The sequence below is a fragment of the Drosophila hydei genome, unplaced genomic scaffold, assembly GCF_003285905.1.
Source record: "Drosophila hydei strain 15085-1641.00,03,60 unplaced genomic scaffold, DhydRS2 tig00000063-arrow-pilon, whole genome shotgun sequence".
Taxonomy (NCBI): domain Eukaryota; kingdom Metazoa; phylum Arthropoda; class Insecta; order Diptera; family Drosophilidae; genus Drosophila; species Drosophila hydei.
In genome coordinates this window covers 312,477-332,569 of record NW_022045657.1, presented here as the reverse complement: position 1 = coordinate 332,569, position 20,093 = coordinate 312,477, and the positions used below count along the sequence as shown (strand labels likewise).

At 38.0% G+C, this 20,093-nt stretch overlaps 1 protein-coding gene across 20 annotated transcripts in view; it reads right to left on the bottom strand.

Moving 5' to 3' along the window:
* The window catches only part of LOC111604988 (glutamate-gated chloride channel), a 46,885-nt gene that overhangs the window by 23,104 nt on the left and 3,688 nt on the right, over positions 1-20,093 (bottom strand). For 17 of the 20 annotated variants that reach the window (XM_023323296.2, XM_023323293.2, XM_023323289.2 and 14 more), the window contains exon 2: positions 461-627. In XM_023323296.2, the coding sequence (XP_023179064.1) occupies positions 461-522 (62 nt within the window). In that variant the 5' untranslated portion in view covers positions 523-627. Of the gene's footprint in view, positions 1-460; positions 628-3,765; positions 3,821-19,051; positions 19,249-20,093 lie in introns of those variants that run through there. The other 3 variants (XM_030222893.1, XM_023323287.2, XM_023323288.2) reach the window with 3 other exon arrangements.

Below are 20,093 nucleotides of genomic sequence, written 5' to 3'. Positions count from 1 at the left end.
ATGTTTGTTAGAGGAGTGAAAGTGTTTAAATGCATAAAAACATGTTATGGTAATGCGAGTACAAGTTCGAGTGACCGAACGTTGGGGTGGCGGGCGGTACGAAGGGCGAGACGAAAAAGCAAACTACAGTTGACTACAGCACTACTTGAAATATATGTATATATCATGTATCCCACATGCGACACACACTCTAGATGCGTGTACCATGTGTTTGAACGTGTATATATGGCATATGCATTATGGCCTCTTTGGACTGTAGGCGTGCCCATCTGGCAAATGAACGGCATTTGTATGCAAATTGCCCTCTTGGAGCGGCACTCACAAACACTCGAGTGCAACATGAAGTCAAAAATCAAAAACAAAACGTTCAAAAAAATAGAGAACAAAGTGAAAACATAAAGTGGGATACTTTTGGCATCTACTGTGTATGATGCATGGGCTTAACAGGCCGTCTACTTACAGGGAAGCGCTGCACAGGCTGGTAAAGTAGAAGATCGCCCAGAAGTAGTGTCCGGTGCCCATGGCTAGGCACAAGCTGTCTATACCCAGATGCCTGAATCGATGCAATACAGTTGGATTAGCCGCTGCTTAAGTCTCCGCTGTGCGCCCAATTGGGCTGTTAACTAACTGTAAAAGAAGAATAGGCCGGGTTAATACAAGCATAATTTTGCTGTGATAATTTGATTTAACTTAAGACAACAGCAATGTATTATTTTAGACATCTTAAATTATATTAATTTCTATGAATTGAATATCTACTCAGAACTAATTTGCCCAGACGAAGGTGTGTCTGTATTTCCACTTAAGTGTGCAAAATTTAATTTCTGAAATGTGAAGCACCACACCTTCAAGCACACTCACATATGGCTTAAGACACAGCATGATTTACTTTGATGCGTGTGAAATTAAATTCAGAATCAAATTGAGCCAATTAACATGCCATTCGATGAGAATCTGTGCAGAAATTTGCTCGAATTTGTGTAACTATATATCTGTATATATATCTATATATCCTTTATATATCTATGTATATTCATGTGTGTTTGCCATAAATTCAATTATAATTGAAAATTTGGCCATTTTATGTGAGCAGCTGTCAGTTGCGGTGAAGGTGTGTGCGTGTGTGTGTACGATTGGGCATTGAAATGCTGTAGACAGTGCTCGAAGCTATTGCTAGAAATGTTTCTATGACATGAGAACAAATAAGACTAAATTGAGGCAATACATCAGGCTACAACAGAAACAGTCATTTACGTGAAACATTGCAGACAGATATAGAATGAGTATTGAATGGGCAAACCAATTTGTATAGAACTTTCTTGGCTCGATAAAGTATTTGGTCAAATATGATGAAAATAATAAAATATTAGATAAAAATGCTTAGCTAAACACACATATACTGCAATTATATTTGGGCAAATTCCCTCAAAAGACAAAGGCAATAAAAATAACTCAAGGATTGACAGTTCATGCATATATATGAGCAGTCATTGGATTGGCCGTTATCTAGTAGACTAGTAGTGAAACCCATAAAAAATCATTACGAACCGGACAATTAAAACAATGCGGCTGACGGACAATGTGCGGCGAGTGCCAGCAGGAACTCGCTGACCAGAACGAACAGAAGCCGAAGCCAGGATCAGAAAGCTGAAGCCATGGCCAGAGCATGGTCCCATGCAAATGTGAATATTGCAATCGAATTAATCCCTTTATAAGCATTTTTGTGCACTCCATTGGGCGACGGCAGTGTCGACGTGCTGTGAATGCCGATAAGTGCGTGTGCGGCTGCCACACCCATTTCTGAATGCGGCTTTTATGCATATCAGTTGCGTAGCACTCAGCGGGCGGCGGGCAGTGTCTAGTGGGCCAGGACATCACCAGGCAGGACAACAATGGTGTTGGCCATGACCGAGTCGTGCGGAATTGAATGCATTGTGTTTGATAGTGTCTGTCTGTGTGTACCTGTGTGTGTGTGTGTGGGCACTATGCAACCAAATAATCAATTTAACGGAATCGGCCTGAGAATGGCAACAGGCTAGCCAGGATTCGTACTGTGTTAATTTGCTGCTGTGCCCGCAATTTCGTGCCATAACTACACAAAGTTGCTGTCGCTGGTGTTGTTGCTGCCATTCGTGTTGTTGCCGTTACTATTGTTGCGTTTGTTTAGCAGGCCTCGCCTGGTCATGTCAGTCTTGTCGACTGTTTTTCAGCTGATACTGAAAGAGCAGCAACAGCAATAGCAGTGAGCAACTAACACACGCTGAATCATACTCACACCTATATAGACTTCAAAGTGTTGGAGAGGAGCGCGTGTCGTGCCTTTTTTGTGCGTGACACGAGTGATATAGGATTCAAGAAAGGAAGTATAAAATATTGTTGTGCAACACGAAAGACTCGACACGAATGATATTTGTCAAGCTGGGATGAAATGCTTAATATTAAAGATTATAGACTGAAATTGATCAACTTGCTCAAATGCTTATAATATAAGATAAACTGAACAACAGTTTAAAGAAGATAATGATGATAATCAAAGAAACTCAAATTACGAATAAAGTTCAACTTTATTTACTTAAGAACACGACTTAAGAAATCTTTATACAGCGCTATAGGAATTTACTTGATATAGTACGATGTCACATGACTAGAGAAGACGGCTAAGAAGAAGATATACTTGGAGAAGAAAACATGACAAACGCTATTTATATCATGACTAACACGAATTGATACAACTTTATCCTATTTAATATGACTTGACATTACTGAGAGATGACTTAACAGGGACACGAGTTGGGAAGACATGACGAGACAGAATTTAACACGAGCTCGTGAAGTAGATTGCATTCGGTAAAAGCTCTCGCAGTACCCGCTCATCTCTGACATTCCATCCACAGGCGGTCCACGTTTTTGGCCCGCCGTCAAAGAAAGTTAACAATACGACGGAGCAATTGCAGCTGCGTCTGCAACTGCGACTGCAACTGTAACAGCGACTGCCAAATGCCCCACATTTGCCGTTTGCCAAGCAGCTGGCGCCACCGCAGCAGCTCACACTAGCCCTGCACATACACATACACACACAGTTAACCACACCCACCGCCTCTTCTCACAGTTCATGGGCTGCTCATCGTTCTTCTGGCTGTGGTGTAAATGGGTTTACTTTTATTTCATTTGTTTGTTGCTCTTGTTGTTGCTGCTATTGCTGCTGCTGTTGTTGTTGTTGTTGCCAAGTCGACACACTTTTGCGCACAGTTTTTACTACACTTCCCTGGCCCTCTTCCCGCAAGTCGCAGCCTCCCGCTTGGCCAGGACACACTGCGTCTCAGTTTCAGTTTCAGGCCACCTTTTTTTTCGATTTTTTTTCTTTTTTGCATGTCGCTTGTCACAGCAATTGTTGTTGTTATTATTGTTGCTGCTGCTGTTGGTGCTCTTGGCTATAAGTTGAATGAACGCCCGGCACAAAAGGCTCTGTGGACAATATTAATGGGCAGCAAAAAGATATATAGAGTTGGGTCTTACATGGATGGACAGTCAATGGGTTCACAGCAGGGTTGCCAATTGCTGCTGGTCCGTTTACATTATCTATTTATAGAAATAAAATTGCTTCTAAATTTAAGTGAATTGTCTGCCCGTTTGTTGCTGCTGCTCGAACATGGCTACTTGGTTGAATTATGAGCGGAGGTAGATAATTCGTGCAGCGGTTCATTATCACGGAAAAAGCTTAGAGCTCTTATCGTACAGAAGTTCATTATAATGGTAAAAGCTTACAGTTATTATATAAGCCACAGCTTCAACTTGGCTATGATAATCTGATGAATCGCAGCTGCCATGAAAACAAAGATTAAAATAAGTTCTTGTATGAAAGTCTTTATATTGGTATTAATTTTCAGGAATGCTATTCTCAGACTTCCAGACCACACAGTAATTTATATTAAACGGACTTATCATCCACTAACTTAACTTAATTTAGTCAGACTAATCAAATTGAGTTCCTCTATATGAAAACACAAGTTTGGAAACGGAAATGCTTTGATTCTCGCTAAAACCTTGAAGTGCTTTATGTCAGTTCTCGTGAGGTCTTCGAGGCTTTAACATTTGACGGCCCAAACGTAATTGTTGGTCACAGCAAAAGGACTTTATTAAAGCAACAAAAATGCTTTTTGCTTGCTAAGCTAAAGTACTGAGCCAGCAACGAGTGCTGCATATGGCTTTGGGCATTATTCCGGCAATAATTTCGCAAATGCTGGAACATCAGGGCATTCTGTTTGGTCTACCCTTTTTCCGGCTTATTTTCGGAGTCTCGAAGGGGGCGAGGGGAAAGCGCAGGAAGGGGGCAGGCGGCGGAGCTGAGCTTAAGGCAGCTCTGATTTCGTGCAGTGTTTCACAGCACAGTCAAACAGCGTGTTGAGCGTGCTGTGCATGCACACACACAAACACGCACACACACTTTAATACTCATATAGCTGCGTCTATGTGTGCGTGCGTATATAAGTATTTATTTTTTTTCATTTTATGCCGCTCAGCGGCGCTTGTAGCTCGTTATGTTGATTGGATTTTGTGCCGCCCGCTTGTATAACGGCGAGAAAGTAGTCCACACACACATAGATAAATACTCACGCACACACACATAGCACGCTCACGCACACTATTAAGGCACTTGCGCTGCTGGCAACGGAATAAAGTCAAGTATTGTGTTTGTGTGTTACTCTCCCTCTCTTTCTGTCTCCCTCTCTATCTCTATCTCTCTCTCTCTCTCTCTCTCTCTCTCTCTCTCTCTGTGCGTTTATGCAACTGTGCTTGTGTGTGTGTGTGCGTGTCATAAAGCTGGATTCATTTTTTTCTCGCCCGTCTCTTTACGTATGCAAAAAGTTTTACACTCTCGTTTTCGCAGTATTCTGTGTTTTTTTATTTTTTTGTTTGTTTTTTATGATTTTTCCATCCATTTTTTTCTTTGCTAAATTGTAAGTAAGTGGGCTTAGTAGCATTTTGCAGTTGAGTTGTGTGTGTGTGTATGACATTTTGTGGCGCAAGGATTTGCATAAAGCCCACCTCAGCCACAGACTTAACTTTAACATTTATCCTGGCTGCCATTTAATAAACATTTCGAATTGGCATTCAACAACAAATGAAATTGGCAGCAAGCAGGTTCTGAACTGACAGACCGAGTTCGCGCAAAGGCAAAGGTTAAAGTCCAATAAAAGCGAGGGAGCACAAATCAGTTTAGTGAGAAGAACGCAACAATTCAAATTATGGGAAAATATTCAACATTTAATCAAAGTCATTTTAGTTCTTGGTATCAGAGAAATAACGAAATCCAATAGCATATGACATCATAAATGATATTAAAATATTTAATATAATAATATTTAATATAAATATTTTTTTTTACAAAACTAAAAACTTTAATTTAATTAATGCCTAATCTAAATTTAAAATTCGCATTTCTAAACTACTCACGAATCAAAATTCGATCGATCAGAAATCTCTAGAAATTTGTTAATTCATTAGAGAGCTGATTTAAGACACTTTGCCTTGTAATTAATTCATTAGGTGCAGCTGCTGACCTTTTCCTAAAGCAATTTTTCTTATTTAGAAAGATTTTAGGCTAAATAAATGTACACACAATAGTATTGTTCATGTTGTTGCTGTAGTTTGTCAACGTTCGGGTCACATTTCGGCGCTGGCCAACCAAAGGTCGGACTATGCAAGGAAGACTCTTAATTAATTGAAATGTCAATACATTGTTTGCGTCCAGGCGAAAATTTTAATGAAACGGACGACAGGGCACCGGAGGGTTGCGAGAGGCTCAATAATGAAGAGCTATTATTAGACCCAAAAAGCAAAATCATCTATCATGGCGTGTGTGTATGTGTGCAATAAATAGAAACAGAAACACAGAGAGAGAGAGAGAGAGAGAGAGAAAGTGAGAGAGAGTGATAGAGTACCTGCTATATTTAGAGACAGCCCAAACGAATCTCAACCTTAGCTCAAAATTAGCTCGCATGAAAATTGAGCCGCCCCTGCGCACCCGCAAGATACATTGACAGAATTTATGACCCATCGACACGGGTAACAAATTGCCAGCCTGTTACTTTACCTAGTTGGCGTCTGTCCTGTTAGGTCAATAAACTAAACTAGCCCCCAAAGGCTGGCCGATAAAAATTATACACATTTTGGCAGCCATAGAGCAAAGGAGTCGCGTGATAAGCGCGATAAGCAGTGGCTAGCATGTTAGTCCGGCGAGTCCTGTGTATACAAACAGGATCTGGTCACGCTTCTAACCCCAAAAATGGACACAGTGCGTGCCAAAAGTGTATACACATACGCATACGTACATACACATACACATACACACCCAAACACACACAAAGCTTCTACACATCTACTATATCAGAAATTCCTAACGTTCTACTGCCATTTAATGGCTGTCAAGATAAGCTGCCAGAGCACCGGACTTGGAGGCAAAATAAATAATTGCCTTAAATTGTGTGACAACGCTTTAGTGTTGGCTAATGCCAACATTTATTGTCGAACTGTTCGAGAAAAGTGCATTTTGCTGTACATCGCAATAAAACATCTAGTTGTAATAGCCTCATATTTTGTAATGGCCTCAAAGGTGTGTTATTAAATGTATGCGAACATTATGCATGTGCCATTAGGCACATTCTTTAGATTTGATTTAAATTTAAAAGAAATTATAAGGCCATACTAATGGAAAATAAAAAGCAAAAGATTGAAGATAAGTCATTTTTTTATAAATGCTTTCACAATTTATATCGAGCTTGACTAAAATTTTATTTTAAAAAAATTTAATGTATAGTTATATTTTTTATATGAAAGATTGCTAATCAATTATTACCAATCAATTAAAATGTTGCTATATATTATATTTAATTTTATTAAAATTAAATTTATTTTGTTCCTTAATTAATTAATATAATTTTTAAAATTTTGTTATTTATATATATATATATATATATATATTTATATAGATATAAATATTCTTGCAATTATGTATATATATGTAGTAGCAAGAATATTTTTATGGCATTCAAAAATAATATATTTTTTATTTTGTAACATATAAGTAATATAAATATTTTTTATTTTTTATTTTTATTGTAAAAGCAAAAATATTTTTAATGAATATCTATTTGATTTTATATATATTTTTTACACATATACTATTTCGATTAATTTATTTTAATTTTTTTCTCATTACAAGATTCATCTTTTTTCGCATAAAATTCGTTTTTATGCGAACGATTCATTTGCGTAAAATGTTTTCCATAAATTCCATTTACCCGTAGCGATTTATCGATGGGAGTGAGCATGTGTGTGTTTAAGCGCTTGTGTATTTAAGCTATTGGCACATTAAAATTGCATGCGTTTTCCCGGAAAATCCGGTATCGAACTACCGTTGACTTATTTTTTTGAAGCTGAATGAAAATTCACATATATTTAAAAAAGAAAAATATATTTATTGAAAAGAGATGGCGACGTCTCATAGCGATTCGTTTGAAATGCGCTTATTTGCAGTGCCTGCCATAAATATGTGTACACACAATTTGATGTCTTGTGCACACTTTTAAGTAATACGCACTTCCCTTTCATTGTTTAACCCGTTTTTATATATCGTTTGCTGTGGACTTAATTCGATATTGACTTGCATATTGGCCCAGGTGGCCTGGTCTCCATGCCATTTGTGTAATTAATAATCCGCAGGCGATGGGGACGAAAAAGTTTTGATAGCGTTTGCCCTGTTTTTTCAGGCACAGCATCCGCATTCATTGTTTTTGCCTTGTCAACTTGTGCGACCCGCTTAAATGATTAATGAAGCTAAAAATGTCAACATTTTCTTTATACATTTTTTTTTCGCTTTGAAGTGGGGCTTGCCTTGGAGTTAACGTACCTGTCAGTCAGTCAGGTAGTCCAACAGTCATTTAGTCATTTGTTGCAGCTGTCCGTCAATTATTCATTAATCAAGGCTAAATACATTAAAGTTAATATTAATTTCCTATGCCAATTAATTAGCGCAAGTGTTTCGCTCAAGCTCCAGCGGAAGCTGCAACAAATTTCAATTTGCAGCTGTGCTCAAAAGTTGGCCCGTAAACAAAGTGGTAAAACGCATCGGGTAACGGTACACGTTGCCACATTGAAGCAAAGCGACTGCAATAAGCAGCTGCCACAGGGCCATAAAACAAACGCGCGTCCCACACGAATGGCAAAAGAGGCAAAAAGCTAAAGACAGGAGGAGCAGAAGAAGGAACAGAAGTAGAAACAGTCGCAGGAGCAGGAGCCGCTCAATTTCACTAGAGCAGCGCTGAGTGCAAGTTGCAATAGTGTCAATTGACAATGAAAACCGAAATGCGATGCGAAGACTCCGCCAGACAGCCGTGCTGCTGGACAAGTCAGTCAGCCAGTCAGTCAACCAGCGAGTCAGTGAGCCAGCGATTCCGCTCGATTTTGCCCATGAAATTCTGCCCATTGAGTTGGCTGGCTAGCTGTTGAGTTGGCTCTACGTTAACAATTTGCCCATTTGCTTGAGCACTTGGTCGTGCCACCTTTTATTTTGTACTCTGTGCCATAGAAAGGGGCGGGCGTATGAGCAATGTTAGCCATTTGGCTAGCTGTTCAACTTTGTTGAGCAACTCGGGCTTTGCCGCATTTTTGGCCATGCCGCAGCTCCCGATGGAACGTTCAATCTTCAGCTTTAGCTAGCTGCCAGCGCAACTTAATTGAAATGCTGCATTTGTTTCCGACAACTTTTCTTGCCCAACAACAACAGCAACAACAACTGAAGTGCTGAAGTTGGCTTTAACTATACTTAAAGTTGTTTTATATAATTCACAGCAGCCATTGAGCTGATTGCAGAGAGCAGAAACGTGCGCTCGATTAATAAAACAAATACCGTCTATTCATTTGCAAATAATAATAAATTTGTTCATTAAACTAAATGCATTTGTGCAACCCAAAAGAATTGAATAAGCCCATGATCAGTTCAATACAAAATTTTGATTGAAAATTGTTTATAGAATTTGTTTGTGCAACGCAGAAATAACAAACTGTGTAATATTGGTGGAAAATTATAAATAACAGCAAACAGAAAAGCTCTACATCTGGTATTAATACGCGCCCACAATAGTGAAACGAGTTTATTGGTTTTGTGAAGCATCTAGGATGAATATAAAATATTTGCGTCAAAGCCTTAAAGAAGAGGAGATTAGTTGAACTCTTCTAGGTATCGTGTATAGCTAAGTCTCTACTTGGCATATGAACGGGTATCAGACAGTCGACTGCATCCAACTTGTTGCCAAACGTATTTTTAGTTTCCTCTTGCAGCAGCATATTCAATTCAAATGATTGTCTAAATGTTTTGCATATTATTTGTAGAAACCATTTAATAGAAAAAAAATTATAAATAAACATTTAAATAATTATTTGAGAATCGCACATCAAATGCAATTAAATTAGATAAATGAGCTTATGGTCTCTCTTTCTCACTCTTTGGTTCGCTTCTTTACTTTCATTCGTTTCTCGCGTTAGCTGTGCTTTAAATTCGATACAACGTAAACAACACGGTGCCAACTGTAGTCAAAGTTTGCTCACGTTCCATATCCACATGCAGCTGAATTATCCCATTCCATGCCGCTTCCACCTACCCCCACTACACCTTCAATCGTACGCTGTGGCTCTGTTCGCTTGCCCGTAACCAGAAAATGACAAAAGCCATGTCAACAGCATCTGCAAGGGTTCGACTCGACTCGAGTCGCCTCGTGTGGAGTGTGGGCAGTGAAGTAGGCTAAGACAATGCCCCGCCTGTTACCACAACTAGTTTAGACCCATGTGTGTATGAGTGTGTGTGTGTGTGTGTGTGACTGTGCGTGGTGTGTCAGACTGTCCGCATCCGTGTCGCTTTTGACCAAAGTCTTGGCTTAAGCTTCTCTCTGCAGGACACTGGACAATTTCTGGTTACGTTTCAAGTAGCAAACAATGGACCGATAATTTATTCATATTTGGCAACAAAAGTGCCTTACTCATCTATGTGTCTGTGTATGTGTGTGTGAGTGTATGCTTGTGTGCTGAATTTTTAAATAACTATAAATTTCTAAATTTACACAAGAGACCTCACACAAAGAGAACTAAAAACTGAAGACACATTGCACTTGCGATAAGCCACAAAAATCTGCTCGTGCCAAACAATGGAAAATTTTAATGAATATTTTTTTGGGGTCGTAGCTTTTGTGTCCACAGAGTGTTGTTAATTGCCACATAAATTTGCTGGACACACCAATACACATACACACACACAAATGACTAGTGAGAAAGTATGCATATATAGAGAGAGCTATACATATATATGTATATTATATATTTTTATATAAAGCGCTCTTCACACAATTTGCTTAATATTTATGTATATTTATTTGCATAATGAATGTAATCAAAAATGTTCTCGTAGCAAGTTTTAAAGGTCAGCTCTAATGTGCATTCATTTTTAACAGCACACGAGCTATATTGTCGAGTTGACCGAGCTACTTTATTTAATAGAGCTTTTAACATGTAGACGCATACTTCCCTTTGAAATTAGACTCATTTGCATACTAAAAACTTTGGCATTTATGAAAGTTTCAATTTAAAATAATGAGATCATAAAAGAAATTTTAACGGAATTACTGTGGTGTGTTCCTTGAACGTAATTATAGCAAAATACAAAATTTTATTATTACTAAAATGAGTTTTTTGTGAAAATGCTGCAGACTCTGCAATACATGCATTGAGAGCATAATAGAGTATACCTAACTGAATAACTAAAAAAACTGCAAATAAAACGGAATAAATAATAAAAAAGTGTTTAAATATATCAATCGAAAAATAATTATTTATAATTATTAAATTGATAATACTAATTGGTACTAATACTGTTAATACTATTAAATAAACAGTTAGCATTAAGTTAATATTTAATTAAAATTGAATATAAAAAATATATTGATTTTATTTTTTTTTTGTATATATATGAAGATATTTAGTGAATAACAAATATTCAAATATGATATATGCTCATTATGATGTAATTATTCATAAATATTAAAACAATATTTAGTATAATATATATATAGATATATATGTATAAAATTCTGGCAATTAAATAGCAGTTACTATAAGGTCTTTTATATGTATAACAAAAACACAAAGAGTTTTAAGTTTATTTACTATAAGTTTCTTGTTGATTTTCAATCAAAAAATAATTCAGCTTGCATTGTTATGAAACGGATAAGTCTCATTAAGTTATTCAAATTATAGATTTGGCAACAAGAAATTGCTTTACGAACTCAGCGTACCCAATGCAATGATGTTTATCTATAAGACACATCAATTCAGTATATAATAGGTATACGATGTGTCTTACAGATAAATATCACTACATTGAGCGTTTGTGCTTAGGTTGAAGGTGGGATATGGCGGGGTGGGCATTAAATTGCATAACGCATACGCCGCGTGTACCACACACTAAAATGCCGATGGCGTTGCCGATAGTTGTTGTTGCTGCTGTTGTCGTCGACTGTGTGGCTTGGGTTTTGGCATTAGTGCCAAGAAATTTTGTGGAGGGACGTGCCAACTAATTGCGGCTGCATAACTTGTTGCGCTTCACCTAACAGAACCGCCAGCGCCGCGCCGCGCCGATGCGACTCAGCAATACCAACAAACAAACACATGTGTGTCTGCTAATGTGTGTGTGCGTGTGTGTGTATGTGTATTTGCCGCAGACAGATTGTGGGACAGCGGCTGTCGCCTGTCTAAGAACTACTGCCAACCAAAACACAAGGCCAGCGGGTGAATTGCATTAGCTGTAGCGCACTCATACGTTTGTATGTGTGTGCATGTTTCCGCCACGCCCACACTAAAAGCCGAAGGCCATATCGCTTGTTGTCTGTTTGCCATAAACAAAGTCAAAGTGTCTTTGGCAAGCAGCTTGACAGGCATTTTTGTTTGATTTGCCAGCAAACGCCCGACGAACGCCCGTTGCTAATTAAATAAATTGCAAGCCTGGAAGCCACGACAACCGCATACCCTATCCTCCATTTAATTGCTCGATCTGGCCTGCAGCTGTCACCATTTGATAGCCGTAAATGCAATTTAGCTGACCGGCAATCAGCCTGAGCGCGGCTAAGTGAGCTGCCAGTCAGTGCATAATTAAAATGTGAAAATATTACTTTTGTGATTGACTGGCAAACACCCTGGCGATGGGCAGAATTAAAACAATAAGAAGAAATAAAAAAGAATGTTAAAGCATTAAAATGAGTCCAATATAGGGCAGAAAGAGGCGTGAATGATACTATTCAGAAAGATTTCAGCATCTAGTTGGACAATTAATTGGTGGTAGATAAACATATTTTAAGAAAATATCAAGATAATCCATACATTGTCAATAATTATTTGCTTAAATTTGATGCATTTTTCTATACTCTGCTCTTTATGTATATGTTGTTATCCTTGATCATTAAGCAAAATAATAAAATGAAGTGTGCACTTCAGGCGCATGTCACAGACATGGAAGTTAAGTGCTTGGAATGTTGTCCAGCAACATCAACAACAACAACAACAGTATGTTACATGAGGCAGTGAACCGCAAACAGAGAGAAGAAGCAGCAGCATGAGTCAAGCTCTGACCGGCTTATGGCCACCGACTGGCTAAGAGCTTAATAAAATTATGTGACGATGATTGCTGCTGGAGTATGCCAAAGAGTGAAAGGTTGAGAAAAGATAGAGGGGGCGAAAAGGATGGTATGAACTCCAATGGCTTGTCCGGTTGCGGATGTGGATCGTTGCCCGCCTGCAAAATGGCCGCCTCGCCAGCTGCTTCCGCTGTAGCAGCTGCAACTGCAGCTGCTGCCACTTGAAAAAACGCATTAAGGCTGCAATTTTGTGTGCCATTTGTATGTGTATTATATGTATATATATATATATATATATATATATATATATATATATAATATATACACTTATATACACATAAACTTATGGCCATACATATGCACTTGTATAGCTGCCCTATATGCATGCCAGAGTGGTTTGTTGATTGCATGTTAAAAGGCTGCCGCTGCTGCTACCGCTGCCACTAGTGCCAGCTGCCTACCGCCTGCTTCGGCTGCATCGTCTGCCATGAAATTTAATTAAAAACTTGTGTGCCATGAAATTACATTTCGACGTGCGTGCAGCTCTCTGTGTGGGTGTGCTTGAGTGTGCCAGCTGCAGCATAAGGTGCACGTGATGCGCCCAAAGGTAGGCAACACACAAAGGCAACTGCTTGATTTTTTATATTACAAAAAGAGGAATCAGAAGAGGTAGAAACAAAATAGGGAACTCGCCCAAGTGCTGCCAGCAGCCAGCAGCCAGCAGGATATGGAAATGGCCGCCTTCCTGTGCACATCACTGCAATTGGCGTTGTGCACATTGCTGCTATCACGATCCAGTCTTTGCTCCACGTCTGAGAACAGGAAATGGTCAGGCCATCGAGCAGACTGGGGCTTAAAATTATAAGAATTATTATGAAAATTTCGAAAAATATGGAGGCATATTGTATTTGATTTCCAGAAGGGTATAAATGGCGCCGATTCACCTGACTTTCTCATAAAATTAAATGCGAATTATGCACAAGATTTTATAGATTTCAGATAGAAGAAATTGTAGTATAAAGACTCAATTAATTCTATGATATTTTGTAGCCAAAACAATATAACATAAAATATTTATAAATATTTAATTTATATATCTTATTTTAAAAATATCTAATTTAACAAAATGTATCATATATCATGAGCTATGAGCGTCCTTTAAGTTCCCAAATTATTTGCGCCAACTCAAAAAAATATTCATCAAAACGGAATTTGTATTTCAAAACATTTCGCAGTCTGCTCGCATCTGGCAACAGGAGTCATAAATTCCGCTCGATGCAAATTAAGCTAAAATATTTATGTGGAGTCAGCGCTAATCCAATAGCTGGGCGCCAATTATGCTAAGCTTGACGTTCTCGGCTCATAACCCTTTTATGTATGCACATTATGAATGCAAATCGCCCTGAGCGGAGAGGGATGCAATCAAATTGCAGCACCTCGCTTCTTTTTGTCTGATATTTGTTGTTGGTATCATTTGTTATTCAAAAATCACGCTGAATGCTGGACGCAGTTAGGGAATTTCAATTAAGCGTTGCACATACGCCGTGTGACACAAAGACAGCAACAGCTGCCTGCCAGTGAAATCCGCTTAAAACTTATTCAATTAAACTTCCAGGCAAAGCAAACACCAACAGACGGCAAATTCGAGTCGTAAAAATGCAAAGCAAATGGCATACAGCAATTGCTATAAAACGAGCAGGTTCCATTATTTTACCATGATAAGGAGAAGCAGCTCGAACACTGGTCAAATTTTAAATGCCCTTCCCAAATAACACGATAGCTACGATAGTTCAAAACTTTTGTTGGTATAGAATAATATTTTGATTGTTTCAACTAAAGCCAGGCCGATTTTGTGGCTTCCTTTTAAATAACAGTTTTCAAGTAAAGCAAACTAAACCATAAATATCCTATGCTAGAATCCTTAAGAGAAGTCTTTTCAAAAATGTAGTATATACTATAATATATATGCTAAGCTTTGGGAATGGTTTAATTTATTAAATATTGATATAGAAAATATCATTGACTATTTCATAGATAACAACATAAAATTGTAACCGACGTTGAGCGTTTTTATTTAAAGTTCACTATAAAAGATAAATCAATAGCTGTATCAAATTTCACTGATATAGGAGCACTAAAAGTCGGGTTCTCATAGCACTAGACAGTCTGCAAGACACATGAAAATAAATATATACAATTTATTTTATTTTATGATTGCAGTGGTGCAGCGTACACTGCGTGACATAATTATGATACCCGTCCGCAAAGCGTATATAAAAATATGCACATATAGCGAGTATAATAAATTGTGTCTGTGTGTGTGCGTGTGTGTGTGTGGGCAGTGGAGCACAATAAACTCTGTGAAATGGTAAAATAAAAATGCGGTGCATAAAAATAAGCTGTCAGTTGTCTGTTGCTGTCGCTCCTGCTGGGTGAATGCCCAGGTGTGCACATAAGCTGTATTTACAGGGTATAGGGGGTATGCAGACACAGACTAAATAGCTTAATTGACTCCGTTAATTTCAAAATAAGATAAAAAATGAACTAATGTGTGTATACGAGATAAGAGACTGCTCGCAGCTAATTCATATTGAAATATATCGATTTATTTAGCAAAAACTGAGCCGAAATTCTCAAAAGTCGCGCAATAATTGTATTTTACAATTCAGTACTTGTTGAAATTGGAGTTTAAGTTACATTATTTCGATTGATTGCCACAGCAGCTGGTGCTGCTATCAGAAAAGAAAGTAATTTAATGTATCCAGACATCGTTTGGTATCTTTACAATGTTGCTGAAGCTATGAAAGCTAATGAAATTCAAATTTCTTGTGCCATGCATTCAATTTCGCGTGACTACAACAACAGATGGCATCACTTAAAATATGCGAGCTCTTTCAGCTGCGCCTAGAGTCCGGGCAGAAAGGGTATTTATGTAGTACATTATTTTTAACGACTCTCGAGGCATTGTTGTTGGCACTGCTGCTGCGGGTGCTGGTGCTGCTGTTTGTGCTGCTGCTGATAATAATCTGCAAATCAGCTTAAAAGGTACGGTGAAAATATAACAGTTATACAAACAACTTGAACCGTACAACTTTACAAATCAAAAACTTTTTGTATACAGACCAGTTGCCCAATCTAGCGAACCTCCCACTCGTCCGCCGCGCCACTTGAGCGTTGGCTGTTGTTGTTATTGTTGTTGTTGTGTTTTTTTTGCGCTGCTTTTATTTAACATTCATTTTAGCATTTTGTTTGTCCGTGGCTCTCGTTTGACTATTTATATATATAATATAAGTATATGTATGTATATAAATATATTGTGTTCTCGCTGCCCGCAGACGCCACAACAAAGCACTTTTTTGGCAGCATGTGTGGGGTGTGGGTGTGGGTGTTGGTGGGTGTGTTGTGGGCTGGTGCTAGAATGCCGGAAACGTGACTTATTTGATATTTATGTACTTTTTAGCCAGCGACAAAACTAGAATCCTCGCATTTTGTTTATGTAATAAAAAGCAAAGCGTCGTCTCGACTCGGCTCGCTCGTTCCACAGCCAGAAATTAATAAAATACAAAACAACTGGGCATGGGAAGAGGAAACCCTTACACACATAGTCATGTGTCAGGCATTTTATGTTTTTTAATTTTTAGCTGGCGCTTAATTAGAAAGAATTTTTTTGTTGTTCCTTTTTGTGCAAGTACGTGCTGAGCCCTGTGCCACATGGCGTATGTGCAATATGCAAATGCGACTGCATTTTACATTCAGAAATTGAAATCAACGAGCTTACAACTTGATAGGTTTTTGTGCCCCGCATTAGTTGCCACGCCCCGTCCTCACACCCTCCCACCCTCTCCCTCTCCCCGTGCTATCGTTACGTTTCGTTGCGCTATTCGTTTCGATTTTTTTTTCCAGCACATTTCCCACACACACACACACAGTCAAGCACACATGTCATGCAGTTGTTGTGCTTGCTGTTTGACATGCATCGATTACATAAATGGAGAACAGCAACAGGAGGACGGATGCGGGGTAGTTGTATAGCACGACATAAGTCACGAAGCTCTTGCTAATGATGAGGACCATCATGATTTTTCAATTAACCAAATGCGGAGACGGTTGACACTGAGCATCAGCTTCTCCCTTCTGCTCAGTCCGTGTGGCGCAACAATCAGAGATGGCGCATATGTGACACTCACAGCACTGTCACATAACTAATGACTAGAAAAGCGAAAGAGGCAAAGTGATGACATGAGAGAGGGAGAGAGAGATTGAACTAACAAGGACTGGCAACAGCAATCAGAATCACTGAATGAAGCGTTGCAGCAGAGGTACACAAGTTATTAAGATTGTGGGAGATAATACGAAATGAATCAAAGAGGAAGCATAATACTTTTGAAGATAAATCTAAAATCAGATCTGAAGCAAACAATTAGCTGAGTTCGACAAAGAATTATTTACAAATTTCAATAAGAACAAGTAAGGAAGCTCTAGTCGGGGTGCCCGACATTACGAGATACCCTGATCCTAGTCCTATCTGCGTTTATTAATATTTTCCGTAGTTTGTATCGAATATTAAAAAAGAAAAAACAAATAAAAAACGACACTACGAGAGACCAGGATTCGAACCCGGATTGTTTGCGCAACGTGCACCAACTCTACAAACACCGCCAACTCACAATTAAAAAAAAAAAAAAAAAAAACAATAAAAAACGTACCTTCGCCGCGAGGCTTGAACCTGAGACCAACCGCTAACGGACGCCGTCTCTACCAACACAGCCACAGCCACCGCACCGCTTACTCGAACATGGGCAAATTTGAAGTTAAGTAGCAGCTAAGAATTCAGTACAATTCAATCGCAATTTCGATTCTTCGAGTTGAAAAGAATACACGCATTTGAATGTATGCGTGCACACGCATAGGAAAAATGAGTGCGCGTGGCGCTGCTGACTTTGCTGCTTTTGCAAATTGGCCAAACGTTTTGTTTAATGACTTCTGTTTTACTTAATCGACTCGGCTTGTCGTCCTGATCAAGAATATATGTACTTTATGGGGTCTGCCGCGTCTCCTTCTGCCTGTTACATACATTTGCACAAAACCATTATACCCTGATTTCCCATTTTCAATGGGATCAGGGTATAAAAATACTAAATGACAAAGCAAAGGAAAATAGTGCAGCGTAAGCTTAAACTTAAAATTGAGTCTTTCAGTTAGGCAATTTGATTGATTCGAGTCCGTTTGTTGTTTCGAATAGTTTTCAGATTTTAGTCCTACGTCAAAAAGGAACTCAATATAGAAGCTTAAAACATATTACATACAAATTGATTGGAAAATAAATGTATTTAGACCTAGTTATAAAAAAAGTTTGAAAACAAGTTAAATACAATTAAATTATTATTTCGGGATTTATCAACACTATGAAGTAGAGACATTCCGAAAACTTTAGACACATATCGAGTAGGCCTTGTAATAATAATTAAAATCTATTTTGCAAATTGCAAAACTTTTTTGCTGTAAGTTAGAAGTTGTGTTTCACTTAATTCATATCTTTAGAGAGCTATTTCATACGTTTTAGAGGGAAACGTAGACATGTCCAGGAAACATCACCTCATTAAGATTTTTCCGGAAACAGACCTAACCGATATTCATCGAATCGAGCTGCATGCAGTGCGTGAGCTGCTGCTGCGCAGCACCTGGGAAAAGGAAATGGAGGCCAAAATAAATCGCAAACGACAATCCCTAATCGCGGCCATGGATCATCTGCTGCCACGGGAAGATGAAATTGCGGCAGAGCCATATAGTAAGAGGCCCACAATCTTAGCATCCTGGGATCATTTGCTGCCTCTTGACGAGCAAGTGGAGTGAACAGGAAGCGTGCAGCAAAGCGAAGGCAACAAAATGTGTCTAAATTGCTGACCAGCAACAACAACAACAAACAGCATATAGAGTACATTATAATGCTGAAAGGGGGAAATGCCCAACTAAGCGTCTAATGCAAACAAAGTGCCAACATTTGACTCTTGATGAATGTGCAGCCAATAAATCCATTTATGCTAAGCACTTGCTTATTATTATAATCCGCTATGCTGCACACTCACTACACTCTCACACACACACACATTCATACACATACAGTCGACACATCAACATTTAACCCTAATTTGCATTTATGTGCACATGAAAGCTGTTTGGTTTATGGTGGGGCCCCGAACCCGAACCCGCACCGAAGTCTAGCCTCGGCGATTACCTGGCGAGCTCTTTTGTGTCTTTAGCTCTGCATATAAGCAATAAAAGCAATTCGCAAAAAAAGTAGTTACATACACACACGCACGTGCACACATGAACGTATAGGCGGCACTAATACACACAGCTACTTATAAACTCACCTTAATTAAACGTGATTAAGTAGATTTCCTCGTTTTTCTGCTCAACGAACTGTTTGGTTCTCGATGTGTTTGTTGTTTTATTTTTTTTTTGTTTTTTGTTTTTTTTTTCTGTATATATGTGTGTGTGAGACCTGTGCTTATGAGCATACATATATATTATGCACTAATTCGACAACCGGCACAACACACTTGATCAACTAGTTGGCAACACATAAAATAACTATTAAGTCAAGTATTTGATACATTACATTTGTGCGGAAAGTTAATAGAGTACTGACCGAATCGTCAAACTTAATCCATAGTTAGAAAGAACTAGAAAACAAAATTCGTATTTATATAAGAATTTGTTAAACAGGGCAAACAGAGATTCGATGTATCAGATAAATGTTGGGTATGATTGAGTTCTTACGCTGGAGTTGAACTATTTGTGTGATTTGTGTATTTATAAATAGAAATAGAATTTGATTTAGTAATGACCAGTTTTGATATCAGCATATGAATTAATGTTGGTATTTTTACTATTATCTATATTACTCTAGTTATTATATAATTTTTTCAAATGTACTATCATTACGACTGTTATTGTCTTTGTTATTATTTTTGTTATTTATGTATTATTGTTGGTGGTTTTATTATTATTGCCATTGAATATGTTTTTTACATAGCCATTATTTTCATGGTCATTGTCCCAGTTATAACGGTATCTATCAGTCAATGTCGTGGTCATTGTCATAGTAATTATCATTGACATTAAAATGATAATTATCATTATCATTATCATTATCATTATCATTATCATTATCATTATCATTATCATTATCATTATCATTATCATTATCATTATCATTATCATTATCATTATCATTATCATTATCATTATCATGATCATTATCATTATCATTATCATTATCATTATCATTATCAGTATCATTACATTATCATTATCAATTATCAATTATCATTATCATTATCATTATCATTATCATTATCATTATCATTATCATTATCATTATCATTATCATTATCATTATCATTATCATTA